We start from the raw sequence: 22601 nt of genomic DNA on the forward strand, positions 1-22601 counted from the left end.
TAATGTGAAATGATGCAATGGTCTGTCTTTGAAACTAAGAGCATGGGATCCGACAAGGTGCCAAAAGCACTGGCATTTCAAATTCAGCCAAAAAAAACTAGATATAGAAAGCTGAGTATCGCTGTCATCTTCGACTTCAAAATTTGTAAGTCTCTCCAGAAAAAGATTAAATATCCTATCTGCTTTTGCACATTACATCAAGATGGCAGAGTTGTATCGTCACATCCACAACTGTTAAGTTAATTTGTACAATTAGACAAGCACACCGATTTCTAATGCTACCGGTCAACAGCAGAACTTCTGTAGCACCTGTAACCTTATCCATTTTTGTCACGATGATCACTAAGTTAAAACTGACTGAAAATACCGCCCTAGTTTTGTTTCTTTTCTTTTTTTGTCGCAAGGGATAAAGGAGTACATATCCTAGGAGAAATGATTAAGTCAACTAAAGCACAAAAACTTGGTTCAACTTATAGGCTGCTGTCAAGAGGCGAATAAATTCGTCCTGGTTAACGAAGTCATGGGAGGAGGTAGCTTGGAGGATCATCTGTTTAAAGGCAGACCCTTGTTGACATGAGAAAGGAGGTACAACATCGCTTTGGGATTAGCCTAGACACTGCACTACTTGCACGAACAACGTCATCAATGCGTTATCCACAAGGATATCAAATCCAGCAACATCGTGCTCTATGAAAAGTTCATAGCCAAATTGAGATATTTCAGCTTGGCTAGGCTAGGCTAGTCAACCACACCAGAGGGTCAAACACAACCGCATTAATAGGAACACCAGGTTACTTGGCTCCAGAACGCAATCAAACGGGCAAGGCAAGTAAGGAATCTGACATCTACAATTCAGAGTGTTCCTTTTGGAAATAGTAAGTGGCAGAAGAGTACCCGACTAGGAACAAGCAGAGCAAAGCCTAGGCGTTGTACAGTGGGCTTGGGAGCTGGAGCGGGCTCTGGTGCTCGCGCAGGAATTTTCTCCTCCTTGTGGACCGAAAAATAACAAGTAGCTTGATAGCATTCTTTTAGATCGTGTCTTTGCCTAATGCACTTATTGATTTTTGACATCGTATTTTTGCGCGAATTTCTACCACGAATCACCATTACCTTTCCGACAGCTGCTTGCTTGTGGCACCCCACAAATTGTCTGAAAGAATGAGAAGTTAAAGGCAGTTTTATAATGAACCGTGCAATTTCGATCAAAGACACAGAAAGTATGACGTAGAAGCTCTGCACACTGGGTTTATCTCAAGACAAAAGATATCCCAAATGCTAAACCTGATGTTCTGTATCCACTGCCTCAAAACCTACAAGAAATTACATGTACGAGCTTCGCTCTGAATAACACCAAGAGGTAAATCAATAACTTCACACAACGAACGCACAGAAAACTACTGCATCATTAGCCATAACTCAGACTGTACTTGTTTCAGAAAATGACACCAATTGTGGGTACACTAGTCACAATTTCCCGTTGCTCGAGATAGGATAACCATAGCATCAAAACTGACATTAAGCACCCACAGCTACGCCAATTACATCAGATACTACTGAATGTTACCAGTAATAGAAATTTTCGACTCCTTTGTCAATCAGAACCCTAAAACTCGATATTATCAAACCTTTAACACATAACTTAGATACAAAACATTGGACACCAGTGTTTGGATGCCCAGAAAACAATAGTTTCCGTCTTCGACATAATTCAAAGAGAGATGAGAAGACATCGGACTCACCAGACATTTAAAGCTTAGTTCTCTTCAATGTTCTGAGGCCTAAGGGACCAGCATTCGGATGCCCAGAAAACTATAGTTTCCATATGCAGCGTAATTCTGAGTCCGATGTCTATTCTTTTCTAGGCATCCGAACGCCAGTCCCTTAGGCCTCAGGACATCGAAGCCTAAGGGTAATAGCTCTCTTGTGGGCCTCCAATCCCTCGACTTCGGCCATAACAGCCACATGAGGACCTAGGTTTCTCAACCCTTCCTCTGTCAGGGACTGAACTGTCATGTACTTCTGAAAGGAGTCCAGAGACACTCCGCCATACATTCGTGCATACCCATAAGTCGGAAGGACATGATTTGTCCCGCTGGCATAGTCTCCAACACTCTCTGGCGCCCACTGGCCTATAAATACAGAGCCTGCGTGATAAAGGGAAGATAAACATACATTCCTTCTTTCTTCCTTTATGCCTTGGGATAGAAATGTTCAGCACAAAAGAGCTAGCACATGCTGGCAGTGAAATATGATGTTGTTGATTTAGCACACTCATTCTCAACCACAAACATCCTCTATCTACAGCACTAGCACAAGAGAAGAACGAAGATTTGATCCCCTGACAACCCTTTCCAAATACCTGAACAATTCATCAGTATCTGATTATAAGCGGTAAATTTTTAAAAGGTTTAAGTAATTCTTTTTTTGGAGCAAAGGCAAGACAAAAATAAAGTACAACTTTGCTCCAAAAAAGAAATACTTAAATCTTCAAAAAATTTCAGCAGTCATGGCACTATGCTTCATAGATATTCTTTTCTAGCCAAAGCTGCATACTGAATAATCGAGCTTCATCCTTAGTGCTGACTACTCCCCTGATCAATTTACTCTTATAGTCTCCCTAGCTGCTTAGTCACAATTAGTCTCCCTACCTTGACAAAACTGGATATGTTTAGATATTTTCATACCTATTGTAAATACCAAATAGCAGTAATTTTTCATTGCATTATGCATGGAAATGTGTCATTAAAGTTATACAGGAAGTCTTGAACCCAGGCTTAAAGAACATAAAGTTCTGCATTACCCGAAATAGAATAACGACTTAGATAATGACACACATTATATTCATGAATAAGCACAAACTGTGTGAATCAATTAATAGGAACTTGCCATTCACATATCTAGTTTGCAGAAATCTAAAGATGCTACAATGGATTTTAGAATTACGTCATAGGAGGAAGGCTAAAGCGACTCAAATGAGGTGAGACTGGATTTCAATGTAGTAAATTTGTATGTCAATCCAACTTGGAAGGAAAAAGTTGATCTCGATGTGCAACCGACCCCGGGAATTTAAACAGTCAAAAGACTTAATGGGGGTTCCAACCAAACTTGGGTAAGCTCAAAGCTATATCGGAAATATCATTTAGTTTTTATCACGGAAAGATGACTTTGTAGCAGTGAGTCATAAAACACGATTAGGAGCAACGCGTTACAAGAAATGATATTAAGGGAAGTATAGATGGTGAAGAAAATAGCTACAAACCCAGCGATGTTGCTGGCCACAAGTTATACCTGCATTCTCAATAAAGCTCTCCCACTTCTCAGCATCCTTTACATTGATGATCAGATGCTCAGGGGCATACAAATTTGAGAAGGAAACTGCCTGCAGACATAAATAGTTCCATTAATACCAATAGCAAGTCAGTGCACATTTCAGATTGAACAAGAAAACAGAAATGACACCAACTAAACTCCCATAGGGATGAAGTTGCGAAGAAACATATAAGAATCTTTTGCAGAAAGGAAGTGAAAACTCCTTAAGATAAGACAAATGCTATCTGTTTTGGACTTTAAAGAACAATAAATAGGTCTAGCAATCACACCAGATGTGTATGTTGCATGCAACCTTACGAAGCATCCAAATATTCATACTTTACTTCCTCCAGTATCAGAGGATACAAAGAGACTGTACTCATATTCAGGAAAACATCTTAGAGCATGGACATCAGAGAATCCCAATGTTCAGGTATCAAATTCTTCTGTGCAAAGGTAAAGAATAAGGCATTCTAGTTAATGGCATAACCTCAGCCATATCACGAGCTAACACAGTGAAGCTGTGGCTCAGGGCTTTTGAAGCAAACTCTCCCCGAGGAAGACTCCCACACTGCTTGAATATTTCTTCCTCAATACCCTGTATATCCACTCCATCTCCAGCTATGACAAGAACAACTTGACTGTCAGGACCATGTTCAGCCTGACAATGATGAACAATGAATCGACAAATTAGACAATATGAACAGGGAACGTAACAAATAAAAACCATGTGCATCATGTGTGAGCAATGATCTCAGGAGTATATTTGTAAGTAGATGACGGCTGAAAGTAATTGACACAGCATGGAGTGATTTTAGAAACATCAAGCATCAAGTCAATGAATTGAAGAAGATAAGAACACATGATCCGGCCATTGATTGCAAGAACTTGAATTTACGGCACAAAGTTCCAGAGAAATGCAAATAACTCCCTAACAAAAGAATATCCGACTAATGGTGCGATTGTTTGGGAGAAAACTCCATGATAAAAGAAAATGCTCTCCAGAAAATCATTTTCCAGGAAAATAGTTAGTTTTCCTTTGTTTGGTGATATGTGACCGAAAACGTTTTCTAGTGTTTGGATTTCATTTGGAAAATGATTTCAATCTCATGAATAACATTTCAACTAACAATTTACACTAGTGTGCCTCTTTCCTAGTTCAGGACTAGCTGAATTTCCTCGAATTGAGTTATCGGAAAACTCAAACTTCATTTTCTCAGTTTTCGTTTTCTTTGCGTATCTACCATTGGCCCGTCTTCTGATAATTGACCACTTACTGCGACCTTATGACCACCCTCACTGTTATTTTAGTCATCTTCGAGAAAATGACAATCTCCTCACTCAGCCCGAGAACGCGCTCGTGACTCGGCGCTCCCGGCTCAGCCACGACTCGCATCCCCACTCAGCCTGACGCCTCCGCCCCCGCCTGGCGGAAACCTATCTCCTGCCAACGCACCCACAACCAACGTCGCACCTCCTGGTGCTCCTTCACTGTGCTGCCTTCCAGCCTCGAAACCCAAGCGGCCTCCTAGAACCAGTCGAAACCCCTCAACAGCAAGAGCTCCACGACCGAGAAGCCTTGCGAATCGTTCCCAAAGCACGGTGCTGTGAGCTCCATCCCCAACTCTCCTTAGAGCACCACGTCGGGACTCGGCATTGTTGGTTGGATCAATCCCTGCTGAATCTTCGCCCAGCCGAGTCTCTCCGATCAAGTCCGATTCCATCCATGATGCTGATCCGACTCCTAATTCATCGGTGGATGTGGCCAAGCAGCCGCGATCCGGTGATTGCACCTTCCGCGCCCAGTCGGAGAGGTTCTCAATGATGGCCCACTGGGCAAGGCCTCACACCCATGCCAAGGTCGGCCAAGGCTCGGTGACCCCCGCCGGCCATCCCCACCCTCAGTAGCCATAGCCGGCATTCAGCGAATCTACTCTGCAGCGTATACCCGATGAGCAAAGCATTACAAGAGAAGATATTCCTATGGGGAATTCCGTAGAACAGCTTGCAGGCTTCGCAGAGGTGGTTCGATCTTGAGTAGAAGGTGATGAGTTACAAAGTGAGGAAGTTGTCGGGGACGACAACAAAGCGAGTGTGGAGCTGCTTTGCTTGGCGAGTGAGCGCTGTGCAAGGTCAAGTCTCGCCATGGCTAGGCAAGACCGACCTCGCCAGAGTCGACCGGGGTCGCCGACCATTGGCCGGGGCTCAACGATCCCCGCAGGCCATAGCCAGCGATAGTAGGGCAGCGGCTACGAGGACTCTCTTTTTTTAATTTTTAGCTTATTTTTATTTATAATTTATTTTTTTAATTTGTTAGTTTATTTTTTAGGTTAGAAGTCAACGTGGACTTTCATATTAATAAAAAAAAAAAAACCACAGAGGATTTCCGGCCAAAAAAAACGGAATTAGCACTTAAGTGGTCGTTTTTCTCAAATTTGGCACTAAAGTGAGCGCCGTACACAACTTTTGGCATTTGTAGCGTACTTGTCCCGTTCATCCTCCGTTCATTGCAAGAACTTGAAATTACGGTACAAAGTTCCAGAGAAATGCAAATAACTCCCTAACAAAAGTAGATTCGACAATACAACAAAAAAACACACTTGGAAGTTGATTTTTGAGTATGCTTTGCTTCCTTTTTGATGTAAAACAACAAGATCAGACATAAATCAAGAGTGGAACTACTATTTCGGGACTGAGACAAGTGCCCAAGAAGACTGAAAATAGTTTTGCACGCTGGAATTTTGGTGGATCAGTTCTGAAAGTTGATAAAGGTTTATAAAAAAGGATCTAATTGATAGTATTTGAATAGAATGAAAGAGTTCCGGAAAGGAACAAAAGAAATTGCATCACACTGAAGGGTCTACCGCATTCAAATCTCGATATATTGCTGCAAAGACCTAGGTTTTACTACGTTGTAGTAATTCAGTCCATTCCACAGATAAGACAGCTGTACTTATCTCAGGAAACGAGCAGAGACTATCCATACTGCAGTTTGTACCACAACTCCATACATTTGTAAAATCAAAGAAAGCAAAGAAACTCTTCTGGTATCTCAAGACACCCACTTCCAGGAAGAGGAACCCATCAAAATACTAGGCAGAGTGCTTCTCTGTTCTCCCATTATAAGGTTTGGGAAGGACTGAATGGTAAGACTTAAGGGAAAGCAATCTCTACCCTCGCACTTTAGTAAGTTAAAACTTGTAATTGCCACAGAGATTAAACAAGAAAGCCACATGGAAGAAACAAGGAAACAAGCCAATCATACAAACAGAACAGAATCGTGCCACAGGCATGACAAATTAGAATCAAGGAAGTGCAGATAGCAATAGAAAGTTTCTGCCAAACAAAAAGCATGGGCCAGACATTTCCTCCTCCTGTCCTCTGTATTAGCATTTTCATCATTTTCTTCTTTTCTGGATAGATCCTGCTAGGCGAACCATCAGAACCACTTTGCTAAATCAGTCCACTACAAGATGTGTTTTGAATTCCATGAGGATTTAACTCCTCCCCTTGAGAACATATCCTAACACTCATTCTCTTGAGAAATTTTTTCATAGCAGATCATTCTTCCAAGATGCAACATGAAACGAACTTGCCTAATTAGTTACTACCCTATAATGAAAGTCTTAAGGTACGTGCAACTGGATCATCTACAACTTCTGTAACATCTAAAAACGTGATCAAAAGTGAGACAAACAACATACTCATTTCTTTAATGTTTGTTAATTCGCTATTCTACAAGTAGTAAATCTAAAGAGGAACAAACACCAACATACTATAGTTTCAAATAATGATTAGAAAACTTCTCCACCCGATTTTTAGACAAGAAGGCAAGGCAAAATCATTGTCCCAATGCAGATGTCTACATAATATATCCCAAAACAATGATTTAGAATCTGTTGAATACAAATCAAATGCAGCACCATTTGCAGAAGTAGTTTTATTCATTAGACATCAAATCACTTCACAAAGTAAAAGCACCTGGGATAGCAGATCAGCTGCTATGTGGACTGGACTAGCATACTTGTCTGCAATGACAAGAACTTCCGAAGGACCCGCAGGCATGTCAATGGCAACCATTGCTTCACTGTTCTGTTAAGGAGATGAGATTACACAAGAGGTGTTAATTGTAAAAATAAATTCAGCAAATGGTATCTGGCTCCAGCAATTTATTCGTGGAAAGGACTGAAAATAGTGCTGATTTATACTTGGAGAATCATTTTCGCTGCGGTGACATACTGATTTCCGGGACCAAATATCTTCTCAACCTACCAAAAATAAAAGCAAGCCAACATGATAATCATTAGATGCCCAGATGACATTTTTTTTCAATAAATGACCGAGCAACAGGGAACAAGTTCTATCACTTTGAATTCAGTTTAAGTACAGAGCATTATTTTGATTGAAACCGTCCAAACCCCTCTTTTCCCTTCTTGTCGTTTTTCCTAATCAGAATATTCTAAAGCACACAGATTTCTTTAGAAAAATTCTACCAAGCCCATAAACTCATCAGTAGCAAAGGTCAAGAAGTCCATTTAAATGCACCCACATATATTTGTAACCAAAAATCTAATCCACCATTCACATAACTGTTATTAGATCCCTTACCTCTACCAAGCAACTGAAGAAATGACAAATCCAATGATATTCTCGTAATCACGAATATAAGAAGACTTCAAAACAAAAACTTCTCTCTTCAATTTTGGCTGTTCAATAAAATCTTGTCCCTGCCCATTATTAATCTTTGCCACATGCTTGTTGGTCAAGTAGGGAGAGAAATGGGTGAACCTTGTAAGTTCCCACAGACCTCATATGCACTTTACTAATTACTTCTCTTTTCATGACCTTAAGCTGCAACACTAATCAGGATTTTTACTGATTCCAAAAACTATGTGGCTGCACTTCACAATCCCAAGCATTTGTTGGACAAAAGATTCAGGCATTTCTCTAAAGAGGCCTGATGACAAAGGATTTCATTGATACCAATAAAAAGTACCTTCGGGCAGGATTCAGTTCCCCATGCCATGGCAGCTACGGCCTGCATAGCAGAAAAATACCGCAAATTAGGAAAACCTAACCATGCTAAAGAAACAGATAAAAAGGAAAACTATAAGTCTGTGTCATGTTTCAAACCTGTGCTCCTCCAGCTTTAAGGATGTGAGTCACCCCAGCTTTCTTCGCACAGTATAGTACTTCCTTCAGGCAATGAAAAATACAAAGGTGTAATCAGGTTCATATTGGTTCGCACCTAGACAAAACATCTTTGTGGAGGGAAATTTACCTTGCAAATGCTGCCATCCTGTCTTGGGGGAGTTGCAAGAACAACAGTCCCACACCCAGCAATCTGTGCAGGCTGAAGCATGCAACAAACCAAGATGTCAAGTAATTCCAATCTCCAATATAGGGAAATCAAATTATTTGTTGTATATTTGGCAAAAAAGTAACAGAAGAGGCAACTTTCATCAACTTACAACTGCAAGCATAAGCGCTGTTGATGGTAGAACTGCAGTACCTCCAGGAACATAAAGGCCTACGGAGCCAATGCTCCTGGCCACCCTTTTACAAACAACACCCTAAAGGATCATAATCTCGAAGAGCCTAAAAGAGACTGCTAAATTGAAAAGGAGAAATCAGACAACATATCTTCTTACTTTCATAGTCTCGATGCTCATTTCAGGTGATTTTTGAGCCAAATGAAATGCATATATATTATCATAGGCCACATCGAATGCTTTTCTTACTGTTGCGTTAAGCTGTAAAATTAGCAAATGTTAGGTCAGGATTTTATGTCCCTAAAACTGATGAGATAGACCATGTGGCCAACAAAGACAAGCATCTGAAAAGCACGTGTTATCTTAAGAGTCACACCTCTGGGTCTGGAAGGTCGGACACCTTCTCAACAATCTTCTCCAGCTCAACTTGGTCAAATGCCGCAGTGTACCTATGAAAGCAAATAAGCTGGACATTTCAACATCATCACAATGTCCTCCTTCTAACTTCATAAATGCTGCATTTTTTTTTCCTGAGAATGCTGAACGGAATCTCAAAAATATCATCATCATCTTAAACAAGAAATCAGAGAGAACACGGACTCTTTGACTGCAGAATCGCCTCTACGGTGGACGTCATCGATTATCGGATTGACCTAAAAGAGAAAAAAAGTCAGCAAAACAATTTACTGCCCCGGTGAAAAGGCTAATCGATGGACATAATCGAGAATAACCTCAAAACTCACCACGCTAAAGATTCTCGAGAAATCATTACGCGGCCGGGCCTGGAGACTATGGACCTCGTCATCACTAAGCTCCCACAGCTTGTAAGACTTCATGGAACGACTTTTTCTCGGTCGTCTTATATGAAGATTAGGATGCACCGAGATACTACCCACAACTTTTCCTTCGAGCTCTGGTACGGCGCTGAGGAAGTCGAAACCCTCGCCGCCCTCCACGAGAATACAATAGGTGGTCAGCAATAACGAAAGCGCGTCTCCTTCTTGCCCTCGCCGCGTAAACAGGTGACTCGGTTTTTGAAAAATGGCATCAATTTTATCTCGGCATAAAAATGTTAATCGTTTAGTTTCAAATAAGGTTTCGACCGATCCTTAAATTATTTCGTTTGAAATCTTGAACGCAAATTCGAGAGTATTTCTTAAAAAATGAAAGAAAAATGTTTTCTCTCAATTTAGGAGTGACAGTGGAAAAGACAGATTTTATATCAATTTCGATTGGCTACTACCGAGTAGGCAAGTATAATTGCCTTCCATGTCTAGAGTGAGCCATCGTAGCTTCGGTTCTTAGATCCGTGCATCGGACAAGAACCTAGTTACAAGATACCGTGCGATGGCATGAATTTTTTTTTGACATAAAAACCTTAATCGTTTAGTTTCAAATAAGGGTATGTCGGTCAAAACTTGAAGGATTCAATCCTCTAAACACGTTAAACAGATCTCATTGCTTGCATGCTCTATTGACGGCGTTGGAAGTCAAAACGCTCAAGAACCCTAACAAAGGGCGTTTATATCTAGAGATAGACGTGGCCATTCGAACCTGGGGGCCCGGAACCGGCCCGGAACCAGCCCGTTAATCGAGCCCACGGTTTCGATCCGGAACCGAAAATGGCTTGGAACAGCCGGTTTCGACCCATAAAAAAAAAGGAGGGGGCCGGGGGGAAAGAGCCGTTGGGCTCTTTCCCCCTCAAAGAGCCGTTGCAATTGCAACGGCCAAATTTAACCCCCCCCCCAAAATTTTTTTTTAAGTTAAATAACCTCCCCTTCTCTATAAATATCTATCATCCTTCTTTCATTTTTTATACAAATCCTCTCAACAATTCCGCCAATTCTCTCAAATTCTCTCAATCGGATTTCCGATCAATTCTCTCAAAAATAGCAAGTAAAAGCAAAAATACTAGAAAGGCCAATATGGCAATGGGAGATTCTGAATATCCTATTCCTAGATATGATCCTCGTGAGTATACATATTGGGAAAACGACGACGATCATATCAACGTTGTTCCCATTCCGAACGTCGAGCACATCCCAACACGAGAAAGTCTTCATACTCCTACCGGTGTCGAAGAGACGTCGACGGCAAATGAGCCGGAATGGAAGGGCCGCGAGAGTACATCCGACTTGTGGCCGCACTTCGACAAGGTATATGATGAAAGCGAAGGTAAGTATAATATAAATTGTAAATATTATTCGCAAACATACAAATTTACTAAAGGAGACGGCTACGGAATATTCCATCGGCATTTGACGAAAAAAATCCAACGCAAGCGGGGATCGACACTTGGCAACAACTAATTTACGGGTACGCCAATCCTAATACTCATCTTTTTATTCCATTACACTGATGCACTTTATAAGCAAACATTAGCTGAATATGTTGTCCTTGATCATGCTCCGTTTTATACTGGTGAAAATTTTAATTTGAAATATTTGATAAATATTGCATTAGTTCTACAAGCACCAACTATTCCGAAAACTACTCTTAAATGCGAACTTTTGCATCTTTATTAAAAAAAAAATATTAGGCAAAATTTTTTTGCGGAATTCTATGGACGTATGCATTTAGGTAGCGATATTTAGAGTGATCCTTGGCAAATTCATTCTTATATGAATGTCACATGTCATTGGATAGGTGACGACTAGACCATTCAAAAAAGACTTATTGTATTTCGAGTTTTTTATGAAAAGCATTTGGCTCATAATATTTATAGAATAATTAGACAAGTTTTAGAAGAATATAATTTGAAAAATAAAGTATTTTCAATTGATTTTGATAATGCCGCCGCAAATACCGCTTTCATTCCCAATTTAGAAAATATTTGTAAACCCTCTTTTGGTGGACAATTTTTTCACATTAGATGTGTTTGCCATGTTTTGAATTTATGTCTACAAGATGGTTTACGAACTCTTGAGACTTCTCTCACCCTAATAAAGAGTGCAATTAAATTTTTATGGATCGTGTCTATTTTATGAAAACATGGGGAAAATTTTGTAAACAACATGGGAGAAGGGCAAAAAGGTTTCCAAAAAATATTCCGGCTCATTGTAATTCTACAGAGTTGCTTCATCAAACTTTTGATTACAAAGATTTATTATGTATGTTTATTTCATAAAATATTCCCGAAATTACTTTACTTCCTCAATATTAGGACGTTTGCAAAAAAAAATTTAGAATTTTTGAAAATTTTTAATAATGCTACTAATACTTTATCTGGTATTTATTATCCTACTACACATTTATTTTTAATAGAGTGTGTTAATATTGGTGGTATTTTTAGTGAATATGAAAAAAAAAATACTGAATTAGCTCTAACTATTTTAATAATGCGAGGAAAATGCTTTCATTATTATTTCAAAATTCCTCTTGTCTATTTAGTTGGTATTGTTTTTTATCCACGTATTAAATTAGATGGTTTATTAGATTATTTGAATGTGTATTATTATATGACCAAAAAAAAAATGTGTATTATTAAGATTGTTTACATTTAGAAGATGCAATAAATATTTCAAATATACAATGAGATATTAAAGAATCTATAGTAGTATTATATGGAGAATTCTGTAGTAGATATGATTTAATTGATTGTGGATCTTTACAATATACTACATCACGAAACGAAGCGAAGCTGGTGGTTCACTTAGTAGAGGGTACAATATACTCAAGAGTAGATAAAAAAAAATAAAAACGAGCAACATGTAGTATTTCTGAATTAGAAAAATATTTAACCACTTAATTTAAGTTTCGTGATGCTGAACACAGTACAAATTTCTAAATCCTAGAGTGGTGGAAGAGTCACTCAATTGATTACCCAGTTTTCGCCCTCATCGCTCGTCGGATATTAACAACTCATTCCTTAACAATTGCAGTTGAACAAACATTTAGCACTGGAGGATTATTTTTGGACTCTCACCGTTCAAAATTAAGTCCGAAGTTTGTGGAAGCTCAAGTTTGTGTCGACGATTGGACGAAGACTAGATTTCGACACCAAGAGCCGAATCGAAAATACGAATTCTTTAGTGATGATTGTGGAGATACCACCGCCACGGGTACCACAACGGGTAGCAACGATTGACGATGAGGTAAGTTGGAGTTATCAAAGGTAAAGGAACTACATTGGCTTTGATTCTTCTATCTCCAAGAAGATATGTAGGCACTTAATGGTAATTCATTAAGTTCAAGTCCATTCCTTCTCTATCTTTTTTTTCCAAATTTTATTACAATATACAATTTGATTATAATTTATAATTTATTATGTTTATTTCATTATTTATTATTTTAATAAAAAACGAAACTGGAACCGGCCTAGAACCTCCGGTTCCATCTTTTGTAGGAACTAGAGCCACCGGTTCTATGGAACCGCCGATTCCGAGGAACCGGCCACGTCTATCTAGAGGTCTTGAAGCCCATAACGAATGCCGCCTTCGGTTGCTTTCTTTCCGTAATTTAAGCCTGGCCCATATTTGTTAGGGAGGCTAACTTGGTGCTAGTGCTACATAGGAGACGGGCTCTACGGCCCATTTAATGGGATCTTCTAGCTTTAAGCCTTTATGAGATAAAGGGAAAATTTTAAATAAGTACACTTTGAGCCCTTATTTTCTCGGATAAGAGCCCGAAGTATATCTTGTATTAAATAAAGGCATGAAGTAATATAACTGATTCAAATAAGGGTCTCAAATAACCATTTACTCTCAAATCGACCTCAATGGCATTTTCGTCAATGACGAAAATGCCCTTGAGGTCAAACACCTTTTTTGAGAGTACATCGTTACTTGAGGCCCGTATTTGAAAAATTCCCACGGCCAACTGCTAAAACCATAGGGTGATTTCTTGAGCAAACAAGTGATTCCTCTATAGTGCATATAGCAATGGTGTCAAATGAGAGACTCGGAGATCTGCGGTGTGTTGTACAAGCTATCAAATCTGAAATCTCGTTTTGCACAGCATTTCCATCAACCTCTCCAACCCAAGTCTGATTTTTTTTTTTCCGGGAAACAAAAAGTTCCTTGAATGTGAATGTCAGCAAAGATAACCTCCAATACTTCTGCCATCTCCTTACAACAATAGGAACATCCAAGAATGCTTGCTCATCCTTGAGAAACCTCGAGTTCCACTCTCCTAGATTCAAGCGAGCGTGGTGGGGTGGCGGCCATAGGTGGGAGAGGCGGCCCTCTCGCCGATCAGAGGGAAGAATTATCAATGGTGGTGGCAGAGGGCCGAGAGGAGGAGGGGGTGAGGAGGGAGAAACCGCGCAGTTTCGAAGGTGTTAGGGTTGGGGTTAACAGAGGGAAGGAGTAGAGAGGGTAGGGTCTCAAGGTGGTCACTACGATGTGAGGCGGAAATGAGATCCGATGAGGGCAATGGTGATGATGGTGGCGGTGGCAATCTTCCATGGTCGCCTGGTTGGTTGTGGGAAAGTTCAAGGTGACGGAGATGATGGTGTTTTTCTAAAAAATTTTAAATTTTTAGAAAACAGAAAACGATATAAACAAAGAAAAAAATCAAAAAGATAAATGATGAAAATGGCCTTGAAGTTGTGCGCTCGTTTGAGACTACATGGCCATTAAAATAAATTTACTTCAGGCCCCTATTTGAGAAAATGAAAGCACTTCGGGTTCTTAATTGAAACAATATTCATTTGAGGCTTTTATTTAAGAAAATGAAGGCGATTCGGGCTTTTATTTGAAATTTTTGCTGAGATAAATAAAGAGTTTAGAAGACCAAAAAAAAAAAGACAATTACAAATGAAAAGAATTGATTTCAAGTTTTCACCAAATTTATATCAACCCCTTTTGCTCTTTGTTTCTTCTCCGCGTTTATGTCACTTTTTTTTCATCAAATTACTTTTACTTTATTCTTCCAGTTATATGTTATAATTCCTTTTATTTCATCAATATTTGCAGGATGATATTGCACATAATTCAATGCGCGGGTACGAATTGCGCTGTTGATAGTTTATAAGTATCAAAATTTCTATTACAATTTCATTATGAAATAAGTGCACGCTATCGATAGACAACTTTAAACTTTCAATGATGATTATTGCACAAGGACATGTCTTGTGCATGATGATGAATTCACTAATTGTCTAAGAGACTCGATTTATTAATTATCTATTCTTAATACTAATTGATTGAGTCATTACAAATATCTAGAGTTAACATGGAATATCACTCAAAAAATTTGTCACGGTTCATTAGACACATGTCGTGTTACTATACCTATTTTGATCTAATCAATGGATGCAAAAAATTGGCAAAAAAATATCACCCTCTTATTTTCTTTGGAATAATAAAGCCCAATTTTAAACATATTTCTTTTCGATAAAAATGGTATATCTCTATCCATCTTAGGCCTTATTTTGAAACCGATTTTGGAGGTGCCAAATTTTCAGATGTAATATTTATTTTAGGGTTTGTTAGTGAGCCTGGCATGGGTTTCACTATTACATATTACAAGCGAACACATGTTTTATGTTAACTACAAGCAAATGACTTGATGCATATATTTAATAATTTAGACACTAAATTCGAGGGTTTTTTTTAGTTTCGATAAATACTCTGTACATTTCACCCAGTAATAACGAAGGAGTACATGAGATGTACCTTTGAACGCAAAAAATCCCAAAGGTCATGTAGGGGATTAGACACCCAGCTATGAGGAAGGAAATTTTGAACTTGGGTCTTAACTATCCAACCAGCTATGCTATTGGAGTCTCTGGAACAATGGACGGACGAAGATCCCAAAATCTAATAAGCAGATTTTTACACTTGTTGATTTTTTATGTGATGGTCACTTAAGAACAAACTCATTTGTATCAACACAAAATTTTATGAGACTGCTATCGACTATTTAAAAAATTTAAGTTATTGGATGAAAATTTGATTTATAATTGTGCAAACGGGACTGTGTAAACTTTACTTCAAACATGTATTTAGGTAAATTGAGATTCCTATAGAGTACCAAAAATGTTGAAAAATTAGAAAACGGCTAAACAAGTCATTACACATATTTGTAGCGTAACAACAAAAATGATAGTTTTGTGATCGTTAAATTTTTTAGTCAAACGTCCAAGTGGGGGTTACGAAAAATTTCAAATAATGGCTTGAAGTAGACCTTATTTAAAATAAGGGCTTGAAGTGGTCAAATCAAATCAAATAAGGGCATGAAGTAGTCAAATCATCTCAAATAAGAACTTTTGGTCAACCGACAAACATGTGACTATTTCGGTCGTCGGAGAAGGAGTATTTTAGTCAAAAAAATCCATGTGTGTTTTTTTTAATTTATTGATTTCTATTCTTTTCTTTTCTTTTTTCTTCCTTTTCCCTCTTCCCTTCCTCGACCATCGCCAAGCCTATCCTTGGCCGACAATGGGAAGAGGGAAAAAAGGAAAAATAAAAATAAAAAGGAAAGGAAAAGGAAAAGGAAAGGAAAAGAAAAAACAGAAAAAAAAATAAAAAAAAAAAAAAAATAAAGGACAAAAATGCTCTTCGACCGCCGAGGTCATCCTTCTTTGAGATTGGTATAGCCTCTTCAGGCCTTTATTTAAGAAAATTATGGTACTTTAGACTCTTATTAGAAATTTTCCATGGTCTATTATTCTAGGGGTGCGTTTGGCAACAGTTTTAATCCATTCCGATTTTGTTCTCTAGACGAATTTTAGAGAATCAAAATACGATTAGTAATTACACAAACTTTATGTTCCTAGAATAAAAATGTGTTTGGTAACTGCACAAAATTTTTATTCTAAAAAATAATATCTCTTCTCAATTTTTTTTCATTTAAGTCAAATAATTACGTCTTGTCACTGAAAAATCAACCTATATAGCATAATTAATAAAATGGACACATATGATGCATAATCCATAATTAGTCTATTTATTTCGTGGAGCAACATATGCAATATCCTTAAGAAATAACATAAGCTCTATTGACAATTTGCACTTGAACGAATTTAAACTTAAATACTTCTATATTTAACCAAACTCATACCCGACTTGACCCGTATTACTTAAACACTTCTATATGTAGCCAAATCATGGCATATTTGCTTCTTATAATTTGTTAAGAATGCAATACAAATCTAGAGAAATTTTCTTAATTTTTTTCAACAAAATATTTTTTATGTTTCTTTTCCTTTTTCTGTAGCGGCCGAAGGCGAATAGCGGAGGACATTAGCAGCCAACGACGAACGGTAGATGGGCAGCGATAGACGGAACAAAGTAAGAGCCTTTTCACTTTCTTGGTTCTATTTCTTAAAAGTGATTTTGGAACAAAAAATCAACTTTTTTTTTCGTATTTCTGCTCTAGATGTGTTTCCAGGAACATAATTAGAAAATTTTAGAATCATAATCACACGATTTTGATCTGAAAAAGTGATTCTAATTAGAATTAATTTTTTTCGATTCCGTTACCTAGATAAATTTTAGAGAATCAGACCGTGTTTGGTAACCGTACTGAATTTCTGTTCTTGCACCGTAAACGCTTTTAGTAATCGCACAAAAATTTTGTTCTCGAGAATAATTTCTCTTCCCAAAATTTATCATTTAAGTCAAATAATTACGTAGTTACTTTGTAAAATTTCGTCATACATTTCAAATTAATTTAAGATTAATCCATACCGATTCTCTTATATAACATATTGGATATTGGATATTGTATGTAATATTTTTTTTGTGCTATTCCGTCTAATTATCATGTCATAGTAAGTCATTTTAAGTTTAAAAAAGAGAGACCACATTAGGTTAGTGTGTGATTTCGGATTAGCTCGGGTCCTCTTAAACCAATACCAAATCACAATGAGGGATTATTGGATTCAATTGTAGTGTGATAGGTAACATGTGTATGTATACCTATAAATGGAGTCACCACCAATCTTTGAGGAAGGTAGACCGGAAATCTTATCAAGCGGTCGGAAGAAATCATTCAATTCTATGCAACCAGAGAAATCTAGAGTCCGTGAACTTGGTTACGTCGGTGTTTCCACCGAAGCTCTTTCGGCACCGAAGTTGAGTGTTTTCTAAATGTGTTTCATGAAAATTTTTAATTCATTTTTAAACCTATGAGGTAAGCCAATGCTAAGTGTTCACTCAGGTTGTTTTTGTCTTTTTCCAGATTTTCTAAAACTAGACTAAGTCTAAAGTATCTAAACCTAGGCAAATCATAATCAATGCAATCAAGTGTACAATCAAGGAATCATGACGTTGATAAATCGCATCATAAAACCCTAATGAAGCTTTAAGGGCTTAAAGAAATGTAGTTTGAGTTTAATTTCAAAGGTGTTTATGATTTTCCTAAAAAGAACAAAATCTATGAAATTTAGGAAATAAAGGCCCAAATTTATGAAATTTGAGGTCAAACTAGCCTAATCTAAGTTTATTCTCTTTTTAGGGATTTTCTAAATTTTTTTATTTTTTAGTATTTTTTCAAATTTTTATTTTATTGAAAGAAAAAAAAAAGATATGAGACTTCATTCTCTTTTGTGTTCTCAAAAGTGATTCTTTTTTTCGGAACCATTTTTTATGTTCTTATATTTGCTCCAAAACTGTTCTTGAAAACAGAATCATAATCATTTACGTTACCAAACACGATTCTCATCATTTTTTATTTCGGAGAATCGGAATCGTTGCCATGCAGGCCTTTATTTTACCGAACAAGCTTCTCATCCATTTTTGTTCAAAGAAACAAAATTAGGAGCAACACAACCAAGACATGATATTAAGGGCATGATAGATGGCGATGGTAAAGCTGAAAACACAGCAATCCACAAGTTATATATGCATTCTCAATAAGGCTCTCCCACTTCTCAGCATTCTCTATATTGATGATCAAGATGCTCAAGGGCACAAATTTGGAAAGAAGTTGTTTGCATATATACACTAGGAAGCACCGACACTCTTCGGGAGCCTACATGTCGTGTCGTGTCCGACATTCTCCGACACTCCGACATTCTCTAATATGCGACAAATACATGGTCGGTGCTCCGGACACACGAGTCTAGCATGTCGAATTGCCATTTCGACACATCCATAGTCAATTTTAAGTATTTTCGATAAATTATGGATCAAAATATAAATTTATCAAATATATATACTTAAGTCATATATCCAACCACTATAAAATTAATATATCAGCCATAAAAAAAAAAAAAAACTAATCGTGAATCCCTAAAACAATAAAAAAAAGAAATTTACCACTAATATTTTTATATATACATAATAATTCAACATGTATATATATTTTATATATTTAATATACAACGTTTCCCAACTAGAGCCGTCAATATGGGTCAATGACCCATTTTTTACCCATATTTTGTACAAATGGATTGTCTACGAATTCTAAGTTTTTAAAGGGCTGAATGAAAATGGGTCTGAAAAATTTAAATTGAATCAAATGGGTCAAAAATGAGTTACACACTTAAATCCCTTTTCGATCCATATTGGACCCATTTTTGACCCATGAAGGCATCTCCCATAAGTTGCAAATGAGCCTAGGGCCCAAGGCTAAACTTTTTGTTTTTTTTTTTAATTTTCTATTGTCATAAGTGAATGAAAGAAATCAGAAAAGAAAAATATAATTAAAAATTATAAAAAAAATGTTGGCCAACCACCCGCCTCTACCACCGCCGCTGAACATCGCCGGTCGCCACCATCCACCGATCGCCGAAGAAAATGAAAGAAAAGATAAAATGATTTTTTTTAATAAAAAATATTTTCAAAAAATTAAAAAATTAGAAAAAATAGAAAATTTTTAAACACTAGATTTTTTATTGCATGAAAGTATTTTAATAATATTATTTTTTATTTTATTTACTAATTTTTTTATTGTTTAACTTGCTTTATTTATTTGATATGAAATTTTTATCTAGTAACATATACATGGGAAGAGCTTAACATAGATTAAATGAATTATATAGGTTTTCTTAGAATATTAGTGTAATTTGATAATATGGGTCAAAACGGATCGGATCGGATATGGGTCGGTTGCGAGTCGGATCGGGTATCGGTCATTGAATATGGGCCAAAATGGGTTAGACGGGTCAGTATGGGTCGGATCATATTCGACCCGACCCAAACCCGACCTGACCAACCCATTTGACACATCTAGTTCCAACATGTCAAAATTTTCTATTTTTTTAGAAATGACGTGTTGGCGTGTGTCGCGTGTCAACATTACTTAGGATATACGTAGTTCTGTAAATATCAATAGCAAGTGAATGCATGAATTGGTGCATACATTAAAATATGAATATAAAAGAAATGCACATTTGAGATTGAACAGGACAACAGAAATGACTTCAATTAAACTCACCTGGGGAATGAAGTTGCGAAGCAACACATGAGAATTTTTGCAGAAAGGAAGTGAAAACTACAAAGAACTGTAAATATGTTTAGCCATCACGCCGGATGTGTATGTTGCAGGCAACTTTATGAACCACCCAAATGGTCGTACTTTATTTCCCCTGGTATTAGAGGATACAAATACACTATTCTAATATTCGGACAAACATCTGACTTAAAGCATGGACATCAGAGAATCCCAAAGTTCAGGTCTCAAATTCTTCTGAGCCAAGATAAAATAATACATTCTGAACAGTAAGAAGTTAGTGGCGTAACCTCAACCATATCACTAGCAAACACAATGAAGCTGTGGCTCAGAGCTTTTGAAGCAAACTCCGCCCTAGGAAGGCTCCAACACTTCTTCTTTACTTCTTCCCCAATAGCATTTGTATACACTCCATCCCCAGCTATGACAAGAACAACTTGACTGTCAGGACCATGTTCAGCCGGACAATGATGAATAATGTGTCGGCAAATTAGGCAATATGAACAGGGAACATAACAGATAAAAACCTTGTGCATCATGTGTGGGCAATGATCTCAGGAGTATAACATAAGCAGACGATGGCTGAAAAGTAATTGACCCAGCATGGAGTAGTTTTAGAAAGTCAAGCTTCAAGTCAATGAATTAAAGATCCACCATTGATTGCCAGACCAACAATTTATGGCACAAAGTTCCACAGAAATGCAAATAACTCCATAACAAAAGTATATATAACTAAACAAGGAAAAAACAGACACTAGCAAGTTGATCATTGAGGATGCCTGCCTTCCTTTCTGATGTAAAACAACCACATCAGACGTAAATCAAGAGTGGAAGTACTATTTTGGGACCGTGACAAGTGCCCATGAAGACTGAAAGTATTGCAGGCTGGAATTTTGGAGGATCAATTCTAAAAGTTGGCGAAGGTATATAGGAAGGATCTGACTGATAGTATTTGAATAGAAAAAAAGAAATCTGGAAAGGAACAGTAAAAATTCCCAGGCATCATATCCAAAGCTTCTTAAGCGCCACACTAGGGGGACTACCACGTTGAAATTTTCAACAATTGCTGCAAAGACCTAGGATTTACCACATCGTGGCAATTCGACCCAGTTAGACAGCTGTATTTATCTCAGGAAAAGAGCAGAGATATATACTTAAACAAAGGAAAAGAGCAGAGCCGGAATACTTACACATAATGCCGTTTGTACCACAACTCTATACATTTATACAAACATCAAAGAAAGCAACGGAACTCTCCGGTATCTTAAGACACCATTCACTAGGAAGATGGTATAAAAGCTAGTAAAATACCAGGTAGAGTGCTTCTCTGTTCTCGTACTATCAAGGTTTGGGAGAGAATAATGAGACTGACTGATAAGACTAGGGGAAAGCAACCTCTACCCTCACACCCCAGTAAGTTCAAGCTTGTAATTGCCATAGAGATGAAAAGGGAAAGGTAAGCACTTTATAAGAAAAAATTAGAAGCATCACTGAACCATGTTTGATGCCATTACAAGGTGTCCAATAGCCAGAAGGGTGATCCTTTCTCTTTTTCTATTTTTTCTGGATGAAGGACAGCACAGAACTAAAGAAAGATTAGAGTATCACATTGTGTTACCATTGAGATAGACTCCCCGCCATAAATGGATTGAGAAGGCATCCTTCTCATATTCCACACAGTGCTCGAGGCTCCCCCGGAAAATTTCATTGCACAAATTGTGGCTCCTGACATTGTGCTAAACATTGTATTTGAAGCCCATTACTCAGCCTACATCTAGAATAGAGCCATTACGTTCTTCACACATTTGATGTCTTAAGAATCCATGAAATAGAGCCTCTATTTAAACGAGACACCTTAAACTCATAGAGATCAAATGATCGTGATAATGGGTCACATGAAAGCCACATGGAAGCCACATGGAAGAAGCGAGGAAACAAGCCAAGTATCTGAAAGACGCATGTTATCTTAAGACAAATCTGTGTCTGAAAGCTCAAACACATTCGCAACTATCTTCTCCAGCTCAAATTTGTCAAATCTCGCAGTGTACTTATGAAAGCAAACAAGCTGGACATCTCGACATCATCACAAATTCCTCCTTCTAACTTCATAAATCCTGCATTTTTCCAGAGAATTCTAAACGGAATTTCAAAGATCATCATCTTAAACAAGAAATCAGAGAGAACACAGACTCTTTGACTGCAGCATCACCTCTACCGTGGATGTCATCGACAATCGGATTGACCTAAATGAGAAAACGTCACAAAATAATTAGTGCAGCAGTCAAAAGCTAATAGATGAACATAATTGAGAATAACGTCAAAACTCACCACGGTTAAGGTTTTCGAGAAATCAATACCGGCCGAGCCTTTAAACTATTGACCTCCGCATGAGTAAGCTCTGACAACTTGTAAGACTTCATGGAGCAACTCATTCTCGATTCCATTAAACCATTAAAATGC

At 37.7% G+C, this 22601-nt stretch overlaps 1 protein-coding gene and 2 long non-coding RNA genes across 9 annotated transcripts in view; 2 read left to right on the forward strand and 1 right to left on the reverse strand.

Annotated features, from left to right (window-relative positions):
• Positions 1–5926, forward strand: part of LOC115756671 — a 31351-nt gene extending 25425 nt beyond the window's left edge. Inside the window, exon 3 of the long non-coding RNA XR_004017239.2 lies at positions 5883–5926. This is a non-coding gene — a long non-coding RNA (uncharacterized LOC115756671). The remainder of the gene's footprint in view (positions 1–5882) is intronic.
• Positions 1–22601, reverse strand: part of LOC115756662 (histidinol dehydrogenase, chloroplastic-like) — a 71873-nt gene that overhangs the window by 27894 nt on the left and 21378 nt on the right. For 3 of the 7 annotated variants that reach the window (XM_048285584.1, XM_048285586.1, XM_048285581.1), the window contains 2 exons: positions 4888–4893; positions 1376–1734 (listed from right to left, as the gene is read on the reverse strand). Coding sequence is in view for 4 of the 7 variants with exons in the window: in XM_048285579.1 (XP_048141536.1) it covers positions 1754–1778; positions 1904–2144; positions 3289–3379; positions 3800–3970; positions 7291–7401; positions 7518–7577; positions 8306–8347; positions 8443–8505; positions 8591–8662; positions 8781–8882; positions 8961–9062; positions 9178–9201; positions 22141–22189; positions 22332–22384 (1206 nt within the window). In the remaining 3 variants the exon portion in view is untranslated. Of the gene's footprint in view, positions 1–1375; positions 1779–1903; positions 2145–3288; positions 3380–3799; positions 3971–4887; positions 4894–7290; positions 7402–7517; positions 7578–8305; positions 8348–8442; positions 8506–8590; positions 8663–8780; positions 8883–8960; positions 9063–9177; positions 9202–22140; positions 22190–22331; positions 22385–22601 lie in introns of those variants that run through there. The other 4 variants (XM_048285583.1, XM_048285585.1, XM_048285579.1 and 1 more) reach the window with 3 other exon arrangements.
• Positions 7584–7871, forward strand: LOC125316674. The gene is made up of 2 exons (XR_007199767.1): positions 7584–7692; positions 7775–7871. It is a non-coding gene; the product is annotated as an uncharacterized LOC125316674 (long non-coding RNA).

This window comes from Rhodamnia argentea, chromosome 9, assembly GCF_020921035.1.
Source record: "Rhodamnia argentea isolate NSW1041297 chromosome 9, ASM2092103v1, whole genome shotgun sequence".
In the NCBI taxonomy this organism is placed as follows: Eukaryota; Viridiplantae; Streptophyta; class Magnoliopsida; order Myrtales; family Myrtaceae; genus Rhodamnia; species Rhodamnia argentea.